General features: G+C 37.5%; 1 protein-coding gene across 8 annotated transcripts in view; it reads left to right on the plus strand.

Annotated features, from left to right (window-relative positions):
• Positions 1-27,453, plus strand: part of NEK7 (NIMA related kinase 7) — a 90,036-nt gene that overhangs the window by 47,540 nt on the left and 15,043 nt on the right. For 4 of the 8 annotated variants that reach the window (XM_071810319.1, XM_071810318.1, XM_071810317.1 and 1 more), the window contains 3 exons: positions 7,431-7,525; positions 12,083-12,196; positions 19,052-20,034. In XM_071810319.1, coding sequence (XP_071666420.1) covers positions 7,431-7,525; positions 12,083-12,196; positions 19,052-19,162 — 320 coding nt within the window. In that variant the 3' untranslated portion in view covers positions 19,163-20,034. Of the gene's footprint in view, positions 1-7,430; positions 7,526-12,082; positions 12,197-19,051; positions 27,079-27,453 lie in introns of those variants that run through there. The other 4 variants (XR_011739753.1, XR_011739752.1, XM_071810316.1 and 1 more) reach the window with 4 other exon arrangements.

Raw genomic sequence — 27,453 nt, forward strand, 5'->3', positions numbered from 1 at the left:
CTGATGTTTCTAATTAGACTATGAAATGTCAGACTACTTGGTTTAAAATACGCTATATTTATCCTCACCCCTTAATTAAACTTTATTCAGATAGTCCCAGTTATCAGTACAGTGTGGAAAAAGAGAGCATTGATGTTCAGCATGTTTGTACCACATTTGAGATGTGGACAATACTTGTGTTAACAGCCAAAAAAAGGTTTTTTAGAAATTTTGACACAATCCTTACTTCCCTGCCTTCCAGAAAGCCTTTGGTTACACTTTTGTGCCTTCCTGTTTTTGTCATGTTTGGTGCATGCCCATACTGGTATACTCAAAACCCTGAGTAACTGCTGAGATCTTTGTAGGACTGAGGTGGAAGTTGGACCCAGATTTGCAATCCTGCATTAATAAAAAAGAGAGACAGAGGAGCAGCAGTGAGACCAAACTGGAAACGTGCTTGGGTTCCACATCGAAGTTCAGATACAGCCCTAAAGATCTGGTACTAGTTCATGGCACAGTGTAGTAAATGAAATGCTGCTGTTCACACTGCTGTTGTAGCCCAGTGGCTGTTCCTGGCAGCACTGTGGAGGTTTTATTTTGTTGTAGTTGGGTCCTGTTGCTGTCTGCACGTGGCAGAAGGATGTAAACGAGCAGTGTGACAAGGGAGTTACTCCTGGACTGTATCCGTAGGAAACTGTAAATCCAAGCTGGGAGGAGTGGCTGACATGCCAGAAGGCTATGCTGCCATCCAGCAAGACCTGGACAGGCTAGAGAACTGGGTGGGGAAAAGTTTGATGAAATATAACAAGGGCAAATGTAGATTATTGCATCTGGGCAGGAACAACCCCAGTTTCCAGTATAAGTTGGGGAATGATCCATTAGAGAGCAGTGTAGGGTAGAGGGACCTGGGCATCCTGGTGGACAGCAGGATGACCATGAGCCAGCACTGTGCCCTTGTGGCCGAGAGGGCCAATGGCATCTTGGGGTGTATTAGAAGGGGGGTGGTTAGTAGGTCAAGAGAGGTCCTCCTTCCTCTCTACTCTGCCCTGGTGAGACCACACCTGGAATATTGTGTCCAGTTCTGGGCCTCTCAGTTCAAGAAGGACAGGGAACTGCTGGAGAGGGTCCAGCGTAGGGCAACCAAGATGATTAAGGGAGTGGAGTACCTCCCTTATGAGGAAAGACTGAGGGAGCTGGGGCTCTTTAGTTTGGAGAAAAGGAGACTGAGAGGTGACCTTATTAATGTTCACAAATGTATAAAGGGTGAGTGTCACGAGGATGGACCCAGGCTCTTCTTGGTGACAAACAATGATAGGACAAGGGGTAATGGGTTTAAGATGGAACATAAGAGGTTCCACTTAAACTTGAGAAGAAACTTCTTCTCAGTGAGGGTAACAAAGCACTGGAACAGGCTGCTCAGGGAGGTTGTGGAGTCTCCTACTCTGGAGACATTCAAAATCCACCTGGACATGTTCCTGTGTAACCTCATCTAGGTGTTCCTGCTCTGGCAGGGGGATTGGACCAGATGATCTTCTGAGGTCCCTTCCAATCCCTAACATTCTATGATTCTATGATTCTAATTTGTGAGTAGGAACGCATGATGAAGGCAAAAGTCAGTTGTGAAGGTGGAAGAGCTAGACATGTGTTCTGAAGTAGATAATGGGAAGTTAAAGAGGAACCAACTGCATCAGCCCTGGGTTATTTTGACTCATTGCAGAGGAGTGGTTGCAAAGGGATTGAAGACTCAGCTAGAGTTAAAAACAGTATAAAACTCCCAAGCCCTTTAAAGCTCATCTCTTACAAATACAAAAGTCATCCAGGGAGATGGGAGAGGGGAATAGGAGGATGGAAGCTTTGTTTCTAATGTTGAGTGCTGTGCCTTGGTAGAGGAGTTGGTATTTTTTTATTTTCTTTTTTCCTCATCTTCCACCATTTGCCTTTTAATTATGACCTAATGTCAAAATTCAGTCTAGGAAAAAGGTTTTGTCCAACTGTTAGCTTAGGTGACAGTGGAGGAAGTGACACTCAGATTTCTCATGTCACTAGCAGAGACCACTTTTTAAAAATTAATTTCTCATGCAGTTTCTGATGCTGATTTTCCTGAAATTCCTTTCAAAGTTGTATCTTTTTACGAATCCGTGAACCTTTGGTGCACAAAACCCAATGAATTACAAACATATGATGTGTATCAATTTATACTTGTTTACAGGCTTTATAAAAATTTCAGTAGCAAACTAGATTCAGGCTTTCAGAGATAAAGAAATGTACTAAAATTTTCATTAGCTACAACTTCTAACTGTTAATTATGAACGATACAGATTTAGTTAGAATACTCACTGATGGTCCATTTGAAACAAATGGACAGGCTTCGTTAATGTTCTCAACTCTTTCTATACAGCCTTATCAAAACAGTAGAATTTTCTATTGTGGCATATATGTACCATTTTGAAAATAGAAAAACTTTCTTCTAAAAATGCAAAGGAAACAGAGGCATTTAGTATTGTTGATCCAATATAAACTTGAAAACATTTCTTGGTTTCAAAAGACTTTATATTAGAAGGGGGAACATGATCCAAGAAAGGCTTCTTTTTCCTTTCCATATGTATGACTGTGTGTTAGGGTTTTTTTGGCAGCTGTTTTTTTAATGGCTGAATGCCAGGCCTTACACTCTTTGAAGTGGCAACTCTGAGGCCAGCTCATGGAAATGTGCATTTTTTTTTTTAATCTTTGTTAGCCATTCAGTGGATTTAAGGTTAGTCCATATTTTAGTATTTCAATTAAAAAAGGAAAAATTACTTCAGTTCTCCAGTGTGGCTGTGCTAGAGGGTTGCACAGTATGCTGTCCAGGCAGACACTGCTGCCATCATGTAAACACCTTCTTGCAGGGCAAAGAAGCTAATCTTCAGTCTTCTTAAAATGCCTGAAAGCAAAGGATCGTCTTTATTGAATTGTGGTGTTTCTTCTGTGGTTTGACAACTTCTGTCATTTCCATGGTACCACTGTCCTCAGCACAGAGCTATGTTATGAGGGATTTAACTGTAAACTCATGCAGGTTGTGGGGAATAAAATACCTTGTAAAACCATGTGCAGATACTCTCCTTTCATCTTGCATATGGATCTCTAACCCAGCAGAGGGTGTCAAAGCCAGTGCTGAGATGGTGGTGTGCAGCACCGTTTTGCTCTGAATGGAATAAACTCCACTTTCATACTCTGAGCCAAACCATTCTGAGAACCTGTAACTTCTGGGTATGTGAAGGCCAGCGAGGAAATGGGCAGCTGATTCATATCATTCATCAAATAAGCTGTATTAAAACAGCTTTTATTTTATGTACAAAGCCCTGAGATCTGTTACAGTAGTTTGAAAGCTGAAGGTAAATTATTGTGCTGTTACTATGCTACATTATGAAATGACCCAAGATATTTATAGATTGATTTCTGCAGTTAGACTGTTTGCATAATATAGGCTCAGTTGCAGAATTACTTTGGATAACTGCAGTATTTTGGGTCCTATATCTGTGGTTGAAGACAAGCCTATGACTTAGAAATCCTGTACACCTATATAAAAATAAATAACTGAAAAAATACATATATATAGTTATGGAGAATTCGTCATGTCAGTGGTTGATTACCCTCACTGTTCCATAACTACATCTTATTTGTAACTTAGTTTGTCTTCAGCAGCAACCATTCGTCTTTTTAATCACTTGTATGTGTTGTGGAACTTTGCATTACGAAAGTCCCTGGGATCTCATGGACATGAAGTCATTCACAAACCGTATCTCTCAAATACTTAAAGAAATTGGGCCTTTTTGTTTTTATTTATTTTTGTTTTAAACTGAAATCTTGTTATGGAATTCTTTGAAAATCTAAAGAGTTACTAACATGATTTTTAGCCACCTTCCTGGAGTTGGATAGTTACGTATTCCAATGCATGGAATGTCATTAATAATCACATGGCCTTTTTTAAAACTAGTCTTTTGAACGCTGTCTGAATCAGCCATTATATTGTTGTGTATAAGTAGTATTAACATTTACCAGGCAGACTTTTCTTCTAGCTTAAAAACGCTTTATAGTACTTGGAGCTAGTTACTGTATTTCATTGAAGTCCTCAGTGCATTGTCGGTTTTCAAGTGAACACGTTCGCTTCTTTAACGCACCTGCAGCATCAGTTATGTGGTGATACAGGTAATAAGATGGACTGTTTATATCATGACACCCTTCTTTGTGATGGTTTCTTTGCCTCTGATCCTTCAGGTCCAGCTTCCTGCCCCCTAATAACCACCATCTGCATTATGTCCACCGCCTCTCCCAAGAGCACAAAACTTGTGTAAAGAAATGATGCTTTTGGGACCTGCAGCACCTTTAAAGGGAGGGAGTACCAGAGCAGCAACAGATTCTGAGGAAACAGTTTATTTGACCTAGGCCATTTTCAAGATAACAGTTCAGACCCACAAGTTATCCAAAATGTGCAAAAGCAGTGGACAGAATGTTGAAGTTACAGATTTTGTTCTTAAAACATAGGTACCTTAATGTGTTATGTCTTTATCTTATATTATCCCACCTCTCTGTCTTCAGAGGAATAAAGAAAGTCACATGTTTTTATAGTATTGTGATGTTGTATTTCACTTAACAGAAAAAGAAATGGTCCAGGAAGGAAGCATAATGTATAATCACTTCTGGTAGTAGCTTGCCAGCAGTGCAGTGCTATGTACCGACATTACCCACTGTTTTAAAGGATTATTGCAATGCCTTTGGTAGTTCCTGAATGTCAGAATAATGCATCTTTTGTGTCTTGTTCTGTTAAAAACACTTTACAAGTAGTAATGATGTCTAGATCTTCAGGTTGTTTTTGTGATTCAGTGACTAATGTAACTGTAATTTCAATTCCTTTCACTTGTTGGTCATTGGAGGCTTCAGGTTGTTTTGCAGTTTAGGTGTTACACTAGGCTAAATGCTGTAAAATGGTAGCGTTTGTTCTTCTTTTCACTATCATCAATCTTTCACAGTTATATCAGACCTCTAATGTATCAGTTTGTTTCCCAGAGCTACTGGTTAAAATTACCTTCACTTTTTATAAACTGTGAACCTTCAAACCTCTGTGTTTCCAGCTGCCCCCTGTGGATTTTGTGAAGCCTCTTTCTGGCACGTTACTTGCTGCCAGTTATGTGTGCAAGGTCTCGGTGCAGCAAAGGCACCACTGCTGGAACCAGCCAAGAATCAGATCACTGTTAGCTTGGTTTCTGCTGTTAGATGAATTCTGACAACGAAGCATCTGAATATACTGAACCAGTGCATTAGTTAATGGATGGAAAATACAGCTGCAAGCTTTCAGAGTGGTCCAATCTCACAAGTCCTTGGAAAAAAAAATTCAAGGGGGAAGTATGACAGTAAGGGTAATAAAAATAGAAAAGCTGTGTTATGCCAAGTGTTGTTTCATTACAGTTTCCAATTTTAAGAAGGCTGTCATTAAAGACCCATTAAAATATTGCTCTTGATACATCAGAATAAGAGAGTTGCTTCTGCATATTTTGGTAGCTATTTTGGTATTGCAGTTATCCCATCTGTGTGTCTATTCTTTCACAGGGAAAAGACTGTCTTTCTGTGGGTGAATATGAACATCCCATGACAGTAGATGGTTTTTACAGTACTCCATCGTTCAGAGTTGCCTTTCCCCAGCCTTTCTCCTTTTAAGCTCTTGATCTTTCATGGTCTCACTTCAGAGCTGCAGTGATTCCTCAGGCCAGTGCGAAGGGGCTGCGGCACCCACTGCTTTCCCAGGACTGGAAGCGTCCCCTGAAATATTTAGGGGACCTGATCTGTTGTAAGATGCAATATGAGACCTCTGTCCTTGCATATCTGTTAAATAAGCATTTTCTCAGCTTATATTGCTTTGGGATATTGTTTTCAGTTTTGCTTGTCAAGAAGGAGGTCAACTGAAATGCTGGATTACCAGCAGCCTGGCCTGGGATGAGGTGGGACTGGGTTTCCCAGTCTGAGCTGGGCCTTTCAAGTAGGAAAGTATAATACTGCTCCTCAAACCCCCTTCCTCCCTAAGAAAGTATAACATATTTTGAGATGTCAGCCTTTCTAAAAGATAGGGCACATTGTCAAAGCAAACCCCTTAACTTTCAGATATGATTAGAATAAAATTATTAAGCAGATTAATTAGAACAATTAACCTGATTATTCTGATTTGGAGCTACATACATATTCACTGTATCTCTGTTTCCAGTATTCATACTCATTCTGAATATATGAGGCTAATTCAGAAGTGATACAAGATCTTCATGTTAAATAAAATAGTGTGAGGTTCATACTCTAATTTTCATAGCTTGCGGTGAGAGTGCAGATTTTAATCTCTGGCTGTTTTGCAAGATGTTTAGTTTTGAAATAATGTCAACTTGTATTGAATTGACAGAATTCAATTGGTTTTCATCACCAGGATTCAGTGCTTAAGAAAGTGTTCCTTACAAAACTGAAGTAAAAATCTACATAGATTTGTAACCACTACTGTTATTTTTCATAAATTCTTTTTTTGTTTATCTGTCACATAGGAATCCATCCATTTTTTTTTGTAATGGCTTTTTCTATTACAGGGCTGAAACCTCTCTCAGAATTTCTCCTTTCCAAGTAACTTGTGACACAGATGGGTAGGGTCTGATTAAAATCAATGGGGGAGATGTCCTGGAGTATCCAATGTGAATTTGCCATGGGACAGTTCTAGGAAATGCTGCTTTGCAAGAGCAGATGTCTCCAGAGCCCACAGCTCTGAGGCAGCATTAAACCCAGGCGGCCACCCATTTGAGAGCTGAAAAGCCCTGGCAGAGTCTGGTCCTGCAGCAGGCGGGTGGGTTGCTCGGGGAACCTTGACTTCTGCTGGGGCTCACGAGTTTTCCTGCGTTCTCCTCTGGGAAGCTGAAGATCCCAGATTTCAGGCTCAGTTTTAGTTTCAGATATTCAAACTAAATTGCGTTTACTGGTTTCAAACGCAGCTTTTTCAAATTTATATACTCCCAAAGAACAGACAACTCATTAAAAAAAAATCCAAGCCAAGGAAGATAATTTCTAGCTGTTTTTATTTCCAGCCACAGCGATAACAGTTTGGAAAGGGGCAGGGATGTGTGTGTGTGTAGTATGTTCCCTTGCTTCTCTTGAGAAGAAAATAATTACTGTCAAGCTTCTTTAAAAGCAAAAATTGGAGGTATTCTACAACTGAATAATTCTGGTAATTACATATCAGTAGTGAAAATAAAGTTGCATTGGATGAAATGGATACCTGATTCATGTGTATTTTTATCAAACTGAAGAGTCATAAGTATGAATTGAAATTATATAAGTAGCAAAATGAGAAATACAGAAGGTGAAAAAAATGTTTTTCAGCCAGGAAAACTGTACTTTTACTACTATGTAACAGAAATTTTCATTCAAATATGCTTGTGTATTTATTGCAGTTGGTACACCTTATTATATGTCTCCAGAGAGAATACATGAAAATGGTTACAACTTCAAATCTGACATCTGGTCTCTAGGCTGTCTGCTGTATGAGGTAATATTGATATATACAGTGAACTTAGTAACACTGTTGTGCTCTTCACCCCCTGCCCCCTCCCCCCCGCAGTGTATTAAGTATCATTTTAGGATCTGTTTCTATATTTTTGTTGTTTAGAAAAGTGTGTAGTGTTGTGGGAAAGCTACTTGTCACCTATTCTATGTCTGTCTTTGATATTAGCAATGAGAACTCTTAATGTAACTTCAGCATATGAAATACTTTTATTTGTGTGTTACTCAAGATTTGACTTATACTGGGCTTCCTGCAAAGACTTTACAACAATTTATTGAAGATCGGGCATAACCGAAGGATTGATAAACTAATAATGGCAAGCATAAGAAGAATTGTTCTAGGTGTTTAAGTGGCCTGTGCTGTTTATATGATTTTGGTAATAAATGCCTTGAGAAATAGTAGGATTGGCTTAAGTATGCAACTGATGCTTTCAAAAATTTCAATATAGTTATTTTAATAAAAGTTTAATTTCTTTAAAATTATTTAAAGCCTCAGTAAAACAATAAAAAGTGAATTATGGTGTACTTATTACTACTAGCTTGGATTAACTTTCAAGATAATGACTTCTTTTGCAGAAACGTATGTAACTTTTCTATTCTTTCTTCTCCTCCAGTTAGTTAAACTATAATTATTGGTTCATTTCTGTATTAATATGGTTGAGATAGGTAGGTGACACATAATTTTAAATGATACTATATTCTGAGAAAATAAAGATATAGTGAAATTCAGGTGAATGAAGAGCAGGTAGGCTTCTAAGGCAACTATGTCTTCAAAGTTGTTTGGATGTCATTTGTTGACCAAAAGACTAAATATTTGTGTTAAAGCATACTGGAAAAAAAAAAATTCTTCCCATCAGCAATAGCAGTGAGGTCTTTCTAGTCATATTCCAGATAAAAACTAATAAACCCAACCTACTTTTCATCTACCTGTGAGCCACCTGCCTCAGTGAGCCAGCAGAACTCATTTAACACTTTCCACAGGATTGGGATCTCCTCTTATTTTAGGATTTTGTAGAAAACATTGTGAGCCTGTTAAAGTTGTTTATTACTACTGGGCGAATTGTATCCAGTAATATTAGTTTATTTTCTGTCACTTAAATGTTGCTTTAAATATTAAAAGGACAAATAGCTATATTGGAATTCTGCAGTTTACACATCTTCGTATAGCTGTTGCTTCTAAATCTTTGAGGTAATTCACAGGAATGAAGTCTGATACCCGATAGCAAGTATTTAGAAGCTTAAATCCTAAAATGAAACTTAATCCCGTATTGTGATTCCTTAGTTCTGACCATGGCAAATGCCATCAGTTTCCATGCTCGGCTTTACACATGTGCACAAGCAGAAGCCTAAAAGCAGCGTAAAGGTAGACGAGGTTTTTTCCGTATGCTACTGCTTTTCCCCTCATTGGTTTTCTTGAGGACTTTTTAAATCTGGAAACAAACAAATAAAACCCTTGAATAACTGATTTGATAGAAAATGAACATGTTTTAAGGTTAATTTTTCTTCTGTATTATATGAAATAAAATTGCTGCATAGGAATCAATAGCACTTTTCTAAAGATTTTTTTTTTTTCTTTTTTGAGCTTACTGCTTTGTTGTTTTTACAGTATATTAAACACCTACGTGAATATTACATTTTTCTTTGACCTGGTAAATAATAGCTAAGTATCTTAATTCCATTGATCAACTCAGTATCTTTAAGTAGCATTGTCTTTTGATTTATTTTATGAATTTTCTGAGGATGGCATTTAAGTATCATGTTGTGTTTGAGTTTTTTCTTTATTGTAAGAATAAAGCAATTATTAGGATATTTATTGTTGATGTTTAGCTATAGTATATAGCTTTTTATTATTTTTTACAGGTGCATTTATCCCATTTAGCTAATATCACAACATACCAGATGTTTGTGGGGGGTTTTTTTTTGTTGATCATTGAGATGTAAATTTGAAATTTTAGGTAAACTCAGATGCTTAACAATTATTTTTTTTTTTAAATTATTTGAAAGTGGTTTCTTAAACTTCTTCAAGACATGCATGGACTAATGCATGGGATTTTTATTATCAGTGCAGTTTTGTGCTGGGTATCTTTTTGTGATATATCTGTTGCCTGCGTTTTAGCATGTTTTATTATGTTGATTTCATGTTGATATGTGTTCATATGTGCTCTGGATTCTCTCCAGCTAAATTGGGGAAAAACTGTGGCATATTTATCACTTCTCAATAAATGCTTAATTGCTGCAAAACTCTTTTCAGTTATATTTTAATTTTAGACTAACTTGCTATAATGTATGTTGTTTTTAAAAATTATTATTTCACCTAAATTACAGTCTATTATTCAATGCTAACTATGTGGCCAGTAAGATTTTTAGAAGTATATTTTAAAGTCTGATTTTTGTTAGAGCCCCAGGTACTTCTGAAACCTCAAAAACACTACCACTGGAGTTTTAATTGATATGCAACAAAGTAGACTTTACTAATTAAAATCAAGATGCTGTGCTTTTGCTACATGGACCTTTACATGGAAAAGTAGGTTTTACACATTTCCTTTTATTGTTCAGCGTAGCAATTGCATCCTTACAGGGTTGTAGGTTGGTGGCTTACAGTTCAAAAAAAAAAAGGAAAAAAAAAAAGAGAGCGAGTGAGCTGCCACCAGCCCCGAAGACAGACAGTGGGCTTTCGTCCCTCAGACACCCCCAGAATACTAATCAGGAAAGTCAGACCCTGGAGGTCAGGGAGCAAGTCAATCATTCTAGTGATCGTCTCAGTGTGGAGGATCAAATTAGCCTGAAAAATTCAGCTGCTGGGAGGAGAGGGCGAGCAGCTGTCAGGGGCAGCAGCGAGATGCACTAATGAACCAGATGAATAGTGCAAAAGCTTGAAAATAAAAACAGGACAGTTGACATTTTTCATCTGTCAAAGCAGGAGATGCATGAAAATATAGTATTCCTGTTTTAACTCCTTAGGGGACATTCAGAATTTTTTTAACACTCCGCAGCTTTCAAACAAAAGTACTTTTTAATGAACACCTAGAGTACGAAAACGAGTATCTGTGCATTTATTTAGAATTTCTGCCTGCGTATAGACCTTGTGGTTGATTTTCCTTCCCCACCTCCCCCCCCCCGGCCCTTTCTTTTTTGGTCTTTAGCTTGCGTTTTTATCATTCTTCTTAAGGTAAGAGACAATGCCATGTAAATCCAAAAATTAACATTATTTTGGTGATACAGAGTTCTTGGGAGGAGTGTAGGATGGAATGAGTTTGAGGAGCTTGAAAATGATTTATTCTTACTTGAAGCTAATATGAAAAAAGTACTGAACGGTTTGAGAGCATTTTTATCAGAAATAAGGTAAATGTGAGAGAATTTTGGTAATTGTCTTCACATATTTTCTCCCAGTGCTATCAGTGCTTAGACGTGAAAGAGTTAACCTGCTCTCGGGAAGACCACAAGACAGATGAGAGCCATTTTCAGCTTGTCCTGTCCCTGCTGAAGCTCACTGAGTAGCACAGCATGGACCAGCGTGTTTCACACACACTCGGCCTGTCTGGGGAATGTACACATTGTCCTTCCAAAATCAAACTTATTAGCACATGTAGAAAAGGGTGACTGACTTTGGGGCAGCGCTGCACTCCAAGCAGCATTCATGCGGCTGTGGTTCAAAGACTTAGACTTAGAAGGCTTTGAACCTAACGGAGAGATTTTTAAATGAATTTTTACGTTTGTAATCCTGCTAACCGTAGCATTTGTTGCCACCTTAAATGTCGAGTTTGTAACATTGTCTGGATATAAAGTGTGGGTTTACTAATGCTAGTTTTAAGCTGATAATTTATGTAAGTGCTCTCCAACAGATATTCTTATTTTTGTATTATGATTGTGAATTATAGTAATGGGTGCCAGTTCTGCACTTCTGATGATGTTTTAGATTTTTTTTTTTTTTTTTAAAATATATTTTCAAATAGTGTACTGAACTATGGAGTTCTTGGGTTTGGGGATTTTTGGAAGGATAGATGTTACCTTTAGTTTTCTTGCTTTTAAAAAAAAATCACTTTGTTGAAGTTGAATGTGATAGCTATGGCAGGTTATAAAACCTGCTGCCATTATCCAGCATTTTCAGTATGCGATATTGCTTTAGATCAGGTAATGTTTTCAAATAAATTATGTTTTCTTCCAAAAGGTCTTCAGAGGAAAATTACATTGTGGGTCTTGGGACTTTTCTTTGTCTCTGTCATAGTGCAAGGACCCTCCATGCTCACAGGAGTATTGGAAACTACTCACTTTTTCCTCACACTCTATTAATAAAGCTCTAATGGTATACAGTTAAAATATTGCAATGTAAGGATTGTGGCAGGTATGACTGTATGACATAGGATAAGTACACAAACTGGTTACAGTAATAGTTTTGGAACTTGTGTTTTTAGCACAATGACACTTGTCAGCAGGGAATTGAAAGTCATTAAGAATCATTTTTGATTTGTTACTATTACAGATTTTATGACAAAACAGGTTTACTTAAAAACACAAAAGAAAACTGTAAATTTTCTTTGAACAGATGGCTGCGCTGCAGAGTCCTTTTTATGGTGATAAAATGAACTTGTACTCCCTGTGCAAGAAGATCGAGCAGTGTGACTACCCACCTCTCCCATCAGATCACTACTCAGAGGAGGTAAGTGATTCTCCCGCTCGTGGGCTGGATCCCCTGTTTCTGTCGGCTGGCACATGGACAGGAAAGGACGTGGACTGGTGTGATTGTGTGTTATTTGCAGATTATACCCGTAAGTGTTTGTTGAACTCACTGCAATGTTCCTGTCAAAACAAGTTACTCCATAATTTTACAATCATAGGTTTTAGATTTTGGGGGCTTAATGATGGAAACTTCATGCTGTTAGCTTCTTAGGTGCATTGAGCTTCCTCGCAAGTAAGACAAAATGCTTTCCCAGAAAGCACTACAATATGTTCTGCATGCCAGAATGGCCTGGAGTCTTACATCTATAGTATGCCTTTCTAAAAGCACAACTCTACAAGTTTATGTTGCACAATAAATTAGTGCACTAGCCTTGCTTCTCTCAGGGTTTGCATTAAATTAGGTATAATGTAACTCACTAGTAAAAATGAGTTGTTTAGTTCCCGTTTGTCTGCATTATAAAACTGCGATGTGCCATTTGATACAATTGAATGACAGTTCTTTTGCAAGGAAGAGTGGTTCATAGCAACACTAATAGTAAATTTTAGAGAAATACGGGTAGACATAACATAATTGAATTTGAACAATATGCTTATGCATATCGCAGCAGGGTTTGTTTTAAGCTGATAGGTAACAGCACTTTACTGTCATTAACGCATTTGGGGGGGTACTTGCTTTTTTAAGCTCTAAATTGAAAAGAAACTAAGTAAAATAAATATTTTTCTTAGTGCAAGTAACAGAGTGAAAAAAATAAATTCTTTTTAATGTTGTGAGGTGCCAGTTTTGAAATACTTTCCCACTTGGAGCGGAACAGGGCAAACTGATAGAAGCTGTAAACCAAAGAACATGTATTAGTATCCAACTCTAATTGAATTCAACCTACATGAATTAAAGATTACTTTGAAACCACAAACAGGAGCACTGAAATACTTTCAATAAACATAAAGCATTGTGCAATTTCACTTATAGAGTCGGAATTGTAATTCTGAACATTACATTTTTTTATATTCAAAGAGAGTGATTGGACTATTAATAAAAGATTACTGCCCAGTGTTTTGTTTTGTTTTGCATTTATAGTGACAGTTCTTCTGCTTTTGCAAAAAAAGGAGATTTAAAAAGATCATTTGGTGATGTTACAAAGGAGAAAATAAGGTTTTATAGAGTAATTTATGCACTATACCACTTCACAGGTTTTCCAATTAGGCATTTTACCTGGTCCATTTTTAATTATTATTTATTGTAGACTATAAATATGGCAGTTCAGATAACCAACTTCAGAACTGGAGGCCTGGAAATACAGTAGGGTGTGAACAATAATGCAGAATGATAGCAAGAATGTCAGGGGCCGTTCTTTGTTGTGTCATTCATGCCGTCTTCCTTTTTCCATGAAGCGCATGAATATTTCACATATCTGCATCCTCATCCTCTATTCTTCTTGACTAATTTTCAGACTGTCTGAATTTGCATTTCACATGGTAGCTGATTAGGAGATGCCGAGTGCAGCAGCGAAGCCTCAGCAGGCGGTTTCCATGGTGACCTTCGGCAGGATTTTAATGATGCTACCACTGGTGGTTGGTTGAAGTTGGCCTGCCTGCAGGGCTACTGCGCCGCAGCCGAGTGTGAAGTTGGGGATGCAGATTCCCAGCCAAGGGGCAAATATCAAAGTCTGGCCCAGATAGAAGGGCTTAGAGTTGGGATGGGGAAAGAGATTTCACCTTTTCCTTACATCTCTGTAATTTTGAGGGTTGAAAACAGATGCAAAGCACATGTTACATTTTCTTTGTTGCAAAGCAGACACATAGCTCTGCACCTTGGATAAGCCACTTATTGGCAAAATACACATAAGTTATTTTAAAACATGAGAGAACTGGAGTTATGGTAGGTATGAAGATAGGTATGAAAATGATTACTTAAAAGAAGTAGTCAACCATTGGAGACCGTAATGGCAACAATTTTATATTTTGATACAAAGACTTGTGTCTTAGCTAAGGTATGTGGAAAAATAGATACGTTTATTAGTTATTGCAACAAAATATATCTTATTTTACTTGAATGAAAAAATACTGTGCTGGCATGAACTTTTAAAGAGCAAAAAACAAGCATTATCTGTCATATTAGGATATTGTCCTAAATGTTTCATCTGGACTGGCAATTTAGATATCAAACCTTTAACCAGGTTGGAAACACAGTGAGCAGGAAAACACTTCATGTTTTATAACAAAGAATTTTCTGAAAGAAAAATTTTACTGTGTGTTAATGTTTGCATCCTTTGATATAGGAGTGCAAATAGTTCCATTACGAATTACAAGGCAAGTGCTTTTTAAGAAGACTTTTTATAAGTAAATTTTAATGAGTTTTAAAATGTGACAGTTCTTCTAAAGACTGAAGTCTCTATAAGTCTAAAGTTTTTGTAATGTATCACATCCGTATTACCAGAGAATAGTGTGACAGAAAGGTGCACCTTAAGATAGATGGACAGATGGATAATTAAAGAGAAACAACAGCACTTTGATTAGAAATCCTAATAGTCTAAGATGCATTTTCACAAAGTATTGCTTCAGCAGTAGAGTCGTAAGTCAAGATTTTCAAATGTTTAACAACTTTGGTTATCTCAATTTTTTTAATATTCCTAAAGAATGTCTGGGTATTCAGAGTGAGTGCTCAGCATTTACTGCAAGCTGTTCCGCTTTAGGGAATTCAAAGCTGGGGCTCCCTTGCCAGCCCCAGTCAATACTCTTAAAATCCTGTCAGCCAAGATAAGTATCATCTTGCTTTCATGATAGACTAAGTTTTTCAGTCTCCCCTTTGACTGAGGTGCAGTTCTTCTAAAGTCCATAGCCAACATCCTACCTAGCTGTGAAGGCTGAATGAGCTAGCAGGTCTAGAATGGCAGGTTAGTTGCCAGCAGAAGGGCTTGAGAACAACCCTGAGAAAGGACTTCAAGAAGGTCTCCTACTCAGAGTAAGAAGGGTTTGTTGTGGCTTGTTTGTTGTTGTTTTATCTTTTTTTTTTTTTCCCCATCCAGAATTTCCTATATGAAAATTTCTCTTTTTCAGCTGGCTAACAATGCAAAATGTTTGCCTGTCATAGTTCTGCCTTCCCCCCACCCCTTCCTGATTTCAGTGATAATTATTTATTTCATAGCTGAAAAACCTGCTGAAGGTAAAGGAAGTATGTGTCTCAGTGCTCCAATGTCAGGCTAAGCTCCAGGCTAAAGACAGCCCTTGTGCTAGGTGCACTGAGGAGCAGAAGAACAATAAGCAGCAGCAGAAGTTTGCAGCTTGGGGATGCAATGGGAGGTCCCTCCAGCTCAGTCATGAGTCTGCTCTGCCCGTTGGCCAGTCTGTACCAGATAGTAAAAAATTACTCTATCTCTAATGATAGTCTGACTTTTGAATCCCAGTGCCTCTTCCCATGGTACTGCCAGGCTCTCCTGCTGCTTCAGAAATTCTATTATTACTAGAGGGCTTGACAAATGGATTTCAGGTTTATTAAAATGAATATTCCTGTATGAGGTGAAGGAATAGCACTATAACCAAATATTAACATCCAGCACAGTCCCAGTTTCAGTCCTGAAAGTCTTTCTTCCTGTGTAACTGTTTTCATCCTGTACAGCAAAATTAATTCTCCTCCTCTCAAAGGTTTGCTGTTCAATAATAAAGCTTAAAAGAACTCAAGGATTTTGAAATTACTTGGGAATCTGTGCTACCATTGTGCAGTGTCCCAAGAGTAGTCAGCTCAGCATTCCTGCCTTACAACTGAGGTTCTGGACTGCAAGAGGGAAGGAGATTTTGCAGTAATAGCAGTGACCAACATTTAAACATGAAGACTCATAACCAAAAGAGATCTATGACTTTGTCGTTTATTTTATTACGCTAATAGTGAAGGTTTGTCAGTACTTAACCTCACCTCTTGCACTGTGTTGAGAAAAGAATTTCTGAGCAAACTGATTCACTGACTGTCCCTTACTATGAACATATTCTTGGACATCCTTTCTTGCATCCTAACAATATGCACTTTTGTTAGACTGAAAAATAAGAAGCTACCAAAAGCCACCAGTCAGGACATGATGTGGGTGAATGGATTTTTCAAGTGTACTTAAAGCGATTAACCTGACCTGAAGACTTGTACTGCTGATTCAAGATGCCATTTTGCTACAGTGTCTTTTTAGGAAATAAATCTTCTTGGCCACTTTATTGAAGCTTTGAATTGCAATATACCGTAAGAAGTAACAAAGTAACTCTGAACAGATTTAGCAAACAGTTTGAGTCTGAAATTGATTTTTAGATGATGAAGTTCGATATAGAAAACAAAATCAGAGTTACCCACAGGCCAGAATTAAAAAGACATGAGGTAACCTACTGCAGGTAAACAGGGCTTCTGCTGCTTTTCACAGGTAAATTTCTTGAAGATCTGTTTCTGCTGTTCTACCCACACTAAAGTTATTGATACACAGCTGCTAAAAAGAGCAGATAGAATACTCTGTTTCCCCTCTGAGGATAGCTTTACAGATTTCAATCCTTCAAAGTCTTTTACTAAGACTTTATTTACTGTATGTAGTTCTGTTGAACAGATGGAAATCTTCACAGAGAAAGATAAATATATATGTACAAGATGCGTCGTATTCTCCAGATAAATTATGCTTGTATTCTCTTTACAAAATGTTTACTTACTTGAGTCTAATATCGTGCTTAAGGTTTTTGGTTGTTCTTCAGTGTTCCCTGTTTTCCACGCAGGCTGCCTGAGGTGTTGCATAGCAAACTGCTCATCTCTGCTGACGCTTACCCTGTGTGCCACCTGCTGCTTCTGCAGGAGACTGTTCTGCTTTGCATATTTGTATTACATGTTGACAATTGTTATTTCTTGAAGTAGTTTGTGATTTCCAACATTCTGTTCTCCAAATGACTGGGAGTTATTACAGGCTAATAGTTTTTCCCATAAGTGGTATTGTATTTTATTTATTGGTTGCCAGACACTGTATGATGGCTTTTATAACTCCACTAGTCAAAAGTATACTTAGCATATTTAAGATTCAAATATCAAGTCTATTACAGCCTATTTTGATTTAATGTTTCTTTTCAATTCAGCAATATGACCACTATCTTCAGAATGATCTCATTTTTAAGTATTAAGTTCTTCTTGCTAAAGAAGGGGGATGTCTAGTGACATAGTTTTTGTATTGTTAAATATGAAAAACTTATACATTGTATACAAATTACAATGCTTCTGCAAGGCCTAATGGACAAAGTTTTAAATAGTGGTATGCAGCGTTCCTTAACTTCTGGGCTTCCTATTCCTCGGCGTTTAAATTCATCTTTTGAAAAGTTACAGGAGAATAGTTGTAATGTAAAATCCTTCTTGGTCTTTTTATAAAAAGCAGGAAGGAAACTCTCTGATGGCAGATTTGAATATGCAATCTGTGTTACTTTTGAATAATCATGGTCATGAGGTTGCTCTATGTTAGTCGTGATAGTTACAGATATTTTTTTTTAAATAGTCATATCTGATAGTACTGGGAGGGAGACTGAACCAAACGTGACATATTGCCATAGAAGGGTGGTTCACAAGGTGTTTGCTTTTGTTTGCTGTGGCTTTCCCCCCGCCCCAATGCTATAAGAGGTCCAGATGATCGGACAAAGCTACTAAAAAGCATGAAGGAAGAGCTTCAGGGTTGGTTAAGTTGATCTTGCAAAGGATTGTAAGCATTTTAATAAGTTGTTATGAAGCCCATGTGTTCCACATAACAAAATGCTTAGGAGATTCACATAATTTAAAATAGATGCCCCATCAGAAGGTTATCCAGACTATGTGAAGTTCTAACATCACCTGAGGCATAGCAGGTATGGAAGATAAACCTGCAACTGTTCTGCCAATTTGTGATGCAGTGAAAGTGTCTGAGTGGTCTGAGAGCTCTTTGGGGTTACTTCTGCTGAGTATATGTGCTATAGAAGGCCTCAGATTGATGGTGTTTGTGGAAACATGGGGTTTTCTAGTCTTAGTGATTTGTTTGTTCCCAAATATGTGAACATATTTGTTAATTATGTGTTTCTTTCTATAAAGAAAAATTTAGTGATGTAATCATAAGAACAGATATTGGGACATAGACCAGCAGTTATTTATTCCAGTATCATGTTTCCAGCATTGGGCAAGTGGAGTAACAGGGTCAGCATAATGTGAGATTTCCCCAAAGTATTTGCCCAGTGTCCAGTTTTAAGCTTGGAGATTTCTGCAGTCCCAGAGTGGAGTCTCTACATTAAATAGCCCTCAGTGGGTTTGACTTGCTCAGCTGCTTTCTGAATGGATATGTATTGGTAGCCTGGAGCAGCAGGAGGTTCTGCAGTATAACTGTGTGTTATAAGGAGAATCGCCACCTCTGCTTTGTTGGAACCTGTCATGCAGCAATGCCATTTATTGCTGTCTCGCTCTTGTATCGGGAGAGAAGGAGCAAGCACTCCCAATTTACCTTCTTCGTGTGAGTTTCAGCCTTCTGGGGTTTGCAGGCATAGCCCCCCAAAAAACACAGGCATTTTCATTTAAATAATGTCTAATGAGACTAAATGCATGTCTAAAGTTGTATGTTAAAAGGGTTAGAACTTAAATCTGCTCATCAGTTTTTTGGGACAACAGTACAAAATGTAAAAATCATGGGAGTATGTTGCATACGTGCTTGCATAAAACTGCAGTATGTGTCGAGAGAAGGAGGGTTGAGTGTGTGTGTTTATGCAGAATTGCTGTGTTTGGCTAATTTTTGCCACTCTTGTTAATTTAAATTTGATAATGCACAAATACTAATTGACAGGATTGTTTGCTTTCTTACATGTTATTTTCCTTTCCTAGCTGCGACAATTAGTTAATATGTGCATCAACCCGGATCCAGAGAAGCGACCAGACATAACCTATGTCTATGATGTAGCGAAACGTATGCATGCACACACTGCGAGCAGCTAAACAGACATCAGATCGTGAAGAAGAAAGCAGAAATAACCAAGTATTTTAAGTAAATCATCCCACCTCTTCGTTTGTGTGTAATTGAAATGTAATTATTTGAATCTTACTGTTGTGCTTTGAATTGTAAACCAATTTCTATACGAACTTTGTTGTTTTCTGTTTATTTCTATTTTTTTGTATTTTATACTAACTTGCAGTTTTACAACAGGTTTAAGTATGTAAATCATGACTTTAAAAGATACCGGGAAACACTGTTTTCCATGTTAAGTGGGTTCAAGTATGTTTTCTTTAATAACAACATTGTATTCAGTTGGGCCTCAGTTCTAAAACACAGTTGCACTTTTGCACATGATACAGATATTAGGCTTATTGTCCAGAAGCAAAATGTCTGAATCTCTCACCTTTGTAGTAATTTATGGAAAATATGAATCAGCACAGTTTATTTTAGTCTTTATTCTAAGAGGGACATTATTATTGAAGTTTATTGTATTTTGTATTGAATTGTAGTTTGCAGTTCTCGACATAAGAGTAGAGAGGCGCTAGGGTTAGTTGTCTGCTTGCCAAAAGGATGGGAAAATAGTTTCAGGAAACATTATACTGAAATTTTTGTAACGTCCTATTTTGTTTTGTTATTCTGTCGTGGTGCACATAAAACATTTGTTGGAGGTTTTCTGGGAAGATTTAAGGTGTTGATTCAGAAATCTGATCATTTTCAATAGACTTGTGCAGCACTGCCCTGGGGCAATAGGAGTCTGCATAGTGCAGTCTCAAAACCACGCAGATGCTTCTTGTAGCAAATACGATTCTTTTGAGGCAAGTGTTTGTGAGGAGGTCTGATTAAAGGATGTGATCTTTAAGTTACAACTTCCCAACTGTTTGTGTATATGTCACTGTTTGTAGATTTTTGTGTTTAAAATAATTTGAATGATCTTACAGTGTATTAAAAAAAGATATATTACAGAAGCCTTTTGGAGAAGATCTAATAGTGTGGTATAACATAAAATGTATTCTTCAGGAATATCTGGGTTTGTATACTGTATCCTGAGAATTAGTTTTATATTTAGCAAAAGTATATTTTAGCTTTTATGTTTAAGAGAAAGTTGCCACTCCTTCATTTGGGAAATAAATATATATATGCAAAATGTCTTACAAATACTTTATTAGTTGAAAAGGGAGTTCAAAATGTTTTTGTTAGACCCTAGTACCTTTTGGGGTATGCTTAGATTTTTATTAAGAAGGCAAGGTGTCTTGTTTTTAAACATGATAAAAACGGAGAATGGGCTGAAATTTCTTGAGTTTCAAGACTGAACAAACATTTTACACGGAACTGTCAAAACAGAATTATTATGTTGCAAAGAAAGTTAGTTACGGTCAGTTAAACAGAGGCTGTTATAGTCAGTTAAATGTTTTTTCTTATATGAGTAAAAAGAAGTTCAAATAAAAGCAGCAGTATGTACATACACATTCAATAGGTTCTAGATGCAATCTGTTCCCTGCACACTTGGACTTTTGTTGTTTGTTTCTCTATGCAGCTTTAAGGTTTGTTTTGTTATCATGCTCAAAGAATAAAAATACAGATCTGCAGTTTGTGGATGAAATGTGCAAGCTAGATCAGGGTTTTTTTCTGGTTTTGGATTTTTTAATACTACAGCTACTATGTAAATGGTGTTTGGCAAAATTCAGGAGTTTTGAAGTGCTATGTGCCAGATCATCAGCTTATCTTGATACTTTTTTTTTTTTTTAAAATATTTGTTTCCAGATTCTGTAGGATGAATCCTTAGTTTTCCTTCTAGCTTCTGTGTGTACTTAATCTTGCAGGACTTCAGTGGAACAATTTGCTGGAAGGAAGTATTTGTGTCTAGCAACCTCTAGATTTGTTTTCATTTATTATCTGATTATTGAATTTTGGTTATGGTGGGTATAGTGTATAACAATAGTTCATATGTCATAGAATGAAACTGTTTGTATTGGAAAAGGGAGCATAATACTTGCCTGACTGCTGGGATTAGCTCCTAATATGCACAACTACTCAAACTTTTTTTTTTTTTTTTTTTTTTTTTCTGACATGTACTAGAATATTTAAAAATCACTGAAAAAACGCCAACACGCTCAGGCTATTTGCGTTGAATATTATACATCAAGTATTGAACTTTTCCTTTAAGAAACCAATAATAGATTCCCCCCCACTGCCCTCCTATCTGGAAGGACACATTGAGTAAAGAAATCAGGAGTTAAGAGTTAGCGAATGTGCATACTTAAGAATGCAATTTTTTTTTTTTTATTAGTATTTGTGTTTAAATCTTGTGCTGAGGAAAATTAATGGTTGTTCCTATTTTAATATCTGTAAAATGAATAGTACAGATGACTCTGGTACCAAGCTTTATAATTAAGCAGCCCATACAGGTTAATGGAACTGCTTGTATAACCAGGGATTGTAGAATGTATCCCCTAAGTTAGGTACCTCGTGCCATATGAGAATAAGTCATGTGTGCTATACACTTATATTTTCTTTTATAAAACACCATTTTGTTTTTCATATGTTGTTGATGGTGACATTTGGCACTATTTATTTTAAGCTATGGCATTACACCTTTATTTTCTTTAGAGAGAACATGTTACATTTCTAACCAAAATGTCTGACTAGCTTCTCCTTTTATTTCAGTGATGCTACAGTATTAACTTGCTTCATGAGTGAACTTTGTGCTTTGAATGACGTTGCATAAAGTCTTTGTCTTGTCTTGAAAGCTCCCTTGCTGTGCAGTAGTTTAATAGAAAGAAAACATGCAGATGTTAAATATAATGTAAAAATTATAGTCCATGATACTTTTTCAAACTTTTCTTGTTACAGATATATATATGTTACAGTAGATGCTACCTATCTTGTGGACAGTTTACTGCTTCCCGTAGTTGATTATAGGTGAGTTTTTATGACTGTAACAAAAGACAATACATTCAAAAAATCTTTTTTGTATTATTTGTCAAAAATGTATCTAAAAATACTATATTGGATATATTTACAATGAACCCAAAGGAGTGTTTTATCTAAAATTTAAAAATTAATCTAAAATTACTTTCAACCCCTTTGGAAATATCTGAAAACCATAAAAATAACAAAGAGCTCCCATTATGGCCTCAGTCTTGTGAACTCTGTTTTACAGGTAGGCTGTTTTTTATGTAATTTCAGGAATTTTGAGTGAACCTCAGATATGCACATGAATGGATAGTAGTCAGTAGGGTAAACACAAATGACATGCTCGGCTCACTTTTTATGCTTACTGTATGTCACTGGTTTGGTAGCAGGGAATAATGTTTTTTCCCCCTTTTCTGTTGCACTCTAATGATCCAGCTACCAGTTATATGAGCAGGCAATGGAAGTATGTCGTCCTTTGTAATGAGCAGAAGCTTTAAAAACATGCCAATGTACTGGAAGATGAAGTATAGTATTAGAAGTGTCTGAGAAGGCTGGTGTTTTATTCATGTTGATGATGAAGAAAGCCATAGACTGAAATCCTTGACAGAGGCTTGGAAATAGAGAAGGACTTCTCAAGGCAGTGGTGCTCAGATATCTCTGAATGGAACACAAAATCACAGTGATGCTTGTTTTCAACAATCTGTCCACTTAATCTCTGTCTTCATTGTTATAGAGCAAGATGAGAATCTCAATAGCTGAACTGGAATGCTGGTGGTGGATGCTGTGTCAGGTTTTTGAGCTTCTAGGAACAGGGGGTTGATGTGGAGGAGGGTCAACGAAAGCATTCGGGTCTTGCTTTGTGGAGAGTTAATTTAATTTGGAAGTGAAGGTCCTGGAGAGCAGAGTTCAAATAACTCCTTTTCCATAATTTTTAATACTTCTTTAACAGTGAAAAGTTTTTCCATCCCTGCCATATCCCCACATCATTTAGCCAGTGGCAGTGCTGGTCTTCTGAATTTCTGATCTCTGGTTTGGTCTGGGTGAATAACTAAACCTTTCTGCCAGGATCACCTGAGGAGGGAAATGCAGGTGCTGGGCATGCCCAGTGGGGTGTTACTTTTGTTTCCGAACATGAATCAAATATAGATTTTTTCATGTTCTTTTTCAAGCTTTATATCCTTCCATGAACCTTTTTCTTCAGTTGATGCTTTTTAAAAACTGGTTCCCTTTCATACTGACTTCTGAAGTTCTACAATTCCTGTCTTCCACTGCTACATCGGTCCTGTTGTCTGCTCTACCCTCTCCCTGATTTGAAGTCCTCTCTGTCTAGTTTTCCTAGTGGCTATTAGTTTGCTTCTTTCTTTGTGACTTTGCTAAACTCAATCCATTTCTGTCTTCTCAAATTTTATCCCTCACTGTAGGCTAGCTCTATTTTTTTCCCCTGATAAGTACTTAACTCCATTGTTCTTCATTCTGTTTTTCCAGCTTTTGATTTCTAGTTTTAGACAGATTTTTCTCACTGCCTCAATCATTCCCATGACCTTGTCTTTACTAAATACTGTTCACTTTATTATCTCTCATATCTAAATTCCATTTCTCTGATCACTACCTGCTCTCTTTCAGCTTATCTGTCTTTCTCTCTCCTCTATCCTGTCACTCACTCCTTTTGGGATCTCCAGTCTATTAACCTTTCTGACTCCTTTACTCTTCTCAGCTGCCTCCTTCCTTCATTGGCCTCACTTCCTTTGACTCACTGGTCTTTATTTTCATCTCTGTCTGCTTCTCTATACATGGTTTCTTTGGTTGCTTCCCACATTGCCCTGTCTCCATTCTTCTCCCCAGACATTTTTTTCCTGTAATTTCTTAATTTCTATTCCTGCCTTTTTGAATATCTCCGAAGAGTATGTCAGCACAACACAGCTTTGGACTCAGCTTTGCCTTATGTGCTTTAACTCTGTTTCCAAATGGACTTTTTAACCACTTCTATACCACCTTTTTTGTTGTTCTTGGAAGTTGCTTGCAGATTTGCTGTTCATTTTATTTCTCCATTCATTCTTGATAAATATATCTTCAAAACCGATCCTGATTTTTGCATTGAGATCTTTTTCAAAACTGTTCTGAGAATCTGTTTCTGAACAGGGATTATCTGCTGCTTAACTATGAATTTGCCCCTTTTATTTCTGTATCTTTCATGTCTCTTGCTCCTTTTATTGAGTGACTTCTTGCACTTTGAATCCTCTAATTTCCTTCACTAGCAACCAAGATTCTCTTTTCTCTGTCTTGAAGGGGATGGCCCATCATCCTAACTGGTTCTCCTTTTTAATACTTTGTTCTTTCTTGCCCATTTGTCATCCCGTAATTTCATGTACCTTAACGTCCTCCCTCCATTTTGTTTTGAAGTTTTGACTTTACGCTTCAATTTGAATGCCCCCAAAATCCAGTGCTTCCTTCCTCAGTTTGGTTCTCCCATAGTTCTGTGTCCAGCCACAGTTTCAGACCTGTTCAGATTCAAAGATCTAGTTTTTATACTTGACTCCCATTAGACTGTTTTCTAACATCTCTGACAATTTTACTTGCCTATTTTCCAGAGCCACAATCTTTCTATCCCTGACACTTCTCCCATGCCTGTCTATTGAATGTCTCAAAGTTAGTAGTATCAGATTCCAGCTCTCTTCACTATCTGTGTTCTTTCGTAGCTTTTGTTTACTGTTTTAACCTCTATGTCGTTTTGACTTCTTTTCTACCTTCAAGGTATCCAAATTGACAGGACTGAACTCCTGTTGCTGAGCTTTAGCTGTTTCATGTGCTGAAGAAGGAACTCCACCAAATTACTACTTGTTTTGACTCCCACAAATTGGATCTTATTTCAGGATTGTAGAACTGGAGTAGATTCAGTTCCTCCAAGTACTTCAAAAGTCCTCAAATTAAGGCCTTGATTTAGTTTTCTACCACTTCAGATACAAAGTTTTTGCCTGTCCTTTCTTCATATTTACTTGTATGGAACTTTGCCTTGTCTTGTTTCTGCACATAAAACTATCATTTTTTCTTGTTATAGCAACTTGATTTTAGTGCTTTTACCATTGCTTGAAATAAAAATGTGCTTAAGAGCTTCACTGACTGGATCTCAGAAGGTTGGGCACAACGCTCCTTTCTGTTACTGTCCCACCCTTACCTGGCTTCCCGTACGTGCTGGCCCCGGGCTCTTGCCCAGCTGAAGATGCACAGTGTTGCACTGCAGGGCAGATACAGCTGAGCCACCTGCAAGCAAGGTATCTTGTGTACTTGCGGAAATACTGCAAATTCTCATCAACAGTCAAATGTTTATTTGTTCTGTAGGTCTAGAACTGAGCTCTGTGCTGTTCTACTTCTTTATCCACTCTACCCTGAGTTAAAGCCAAATCAGATCTGCCTGCACAGTGAACAGCATGCTTTTCTGTGTTAGGTGCACCATCTGACTTCCCAGTTTTAGCAGGCTTTCAGGTTTGCAAGACTGTGTGTTTGCAGAGATTCACTGTTGATCAAATTGTTTGACCTTTGACTACTCATAATTAATCTTGTATGTTGAGTCTGAGAAGCAAAATTCTTGGTAAAAGTAAGAAGTTTGGGGTTTTAGGACTGCAGGATGTAGCGCTGAATGTCAGATTCAGTTTGATGTGTGTGGGTATATGCACATCTGGTCACTGTCTATTTGCACCAGAATAATTCTTTTCTTTTAGAAGATCACTTGCTCATTGGCACAAAACATTTTCAGTATTTTTCAGGTTTTATGTTTATTCTTTGTTGCCAGTTTGTATCACGTCATATCATTAGTTAATTTGTTCTACAACTGCCTTAATGATGGGTGGAAGTCTTTTGGCTCTTGTCTAATTGAAATCTTCTGTCCATATGTAAATGGAAATAAATTAAGAAATTAGGTGCATTGAGTCCTTCCTGATAGTTGGGCTTGCTTTGTGTTTAAATCCTAGCAATAGAAAAAAGATCTCAAACTAGACAGAAATGGTCCCCAAGATAAAGATTAAGATGTTTTGGGGTTCCCTGCTCCCTCTCCACCTCCTAGCTCTTCATTCTCTGGCTTCCCTGGGGCACTTGCTGGGGGACCAGCACTGCCAGTGCCCCAAGGGCAAGTAGACACTTAGAAACTAAAATGTTGGTGTTATCTTGCTTTATGTTCCTGTGGTGCCTTTTCTCAGTGTGAACAGGAATTCTCCCATTTAAAAATGACTAGGAAGGTCTTTGGTATTTTCATGTGGTCATTTATTGCTTTTTACAGACTGGGCATTAAAAATGTGTGTTTGCTGTTACAAAGAGAATTTTAAATCATGCAAAGACTCGTAGTTTGCCTTTTAATGTGGAGTTGGTACTCTTGTGTACACTTGATTTGCTGGTTTTCTCTTTGATTTTGAGTCATGTTGGACTGTGGTAAAGATGCTAATGTGTGTTGCGTTTTCTGGTAAGATTTTGTTGGGAGAGGGAAAGAAGGGAAGTGTTCATTGATTTGTTTGAATTTGGCTGCTTGAATCAAATTGTAGAATCATTCAGGTTGGAACAAACTTCGAGAGAGGTCTCTAGTCCAGCCTTCTGCTGAGAGCAGTGTCAGTGCTGGCTTCACACCAGGGCTGAGGGCATCAGCCAGCTGGATCTTGAAAACCTCTGGGGATAGTGATTGTGCAGCTTCTCTGGGCAGCCTGCTCCAATGCTTAGCTAGTGTCACTATAAACCTTGTTTTCCCCGTGTTCAGTCAGAAACTTCTCCATTACAAATTATGGCCATTGTTTGTTCTCCTGCCACTCCTCAAATGTTCTTTATATTGCAAAAAAGTCAAATATTGAAACAGAGAACTTGCAAAACAGAGAACTTATGATGTTTTATTTTCTGAAACTGTTGTTGCAAACAAATAAATATGTTCATGTAGTACTTCTGTAACCTGTATGACATGTACACTATATTCATTTATTACTTGAGTGTAAAATAAAATTTTTGGCAGTAAAACTTGATTTTAAAGTTCTGTGATGTTTTTGGCCTGGATATTCTCAGTTGTTACCTTTTAAATCTACTAGATGTTTCCTGCCAGAGCACAGTTCTACCCACCTTGGAGAAGCAGGGAAGTCGTGATCCTGAACATAACTTTGTGTTTCTGTCTTCTGGAGCCTGCCTTGAGGAAGGTAGCTTAGCCCTGGGAACAGGGTGGGAAGGAAGCTAACATGCATCAGAATAACTGGTGGTTATGGGAACTCTCCTTTTAAACTCTAATGTATGGGTGGAAACTGGCCCAGAGAGATTTATCATAACAGATTTGAGGAGGAAAATAATTGGAGGGGGGTGGGGGGAGTGGACACAGTTTTCAGACTAGTTGGTTTGGGTAGATTTTCCCATGTGTTAG

This window comes from Patagioenas fasciata, chromosome 6 (assembly GCF_037038585.1).
Source record: "Patagioenas fasciata isolate bPatFas1 chromosome 6, bPatFas1.hap1, whole genome shotgun sequence".
Lineage (NCBI taxonomy): Eukaryota > Metazoa > Chordata > Aves > Columbiformes > Columbidae > Patagioenas > Patagioenas fasciata.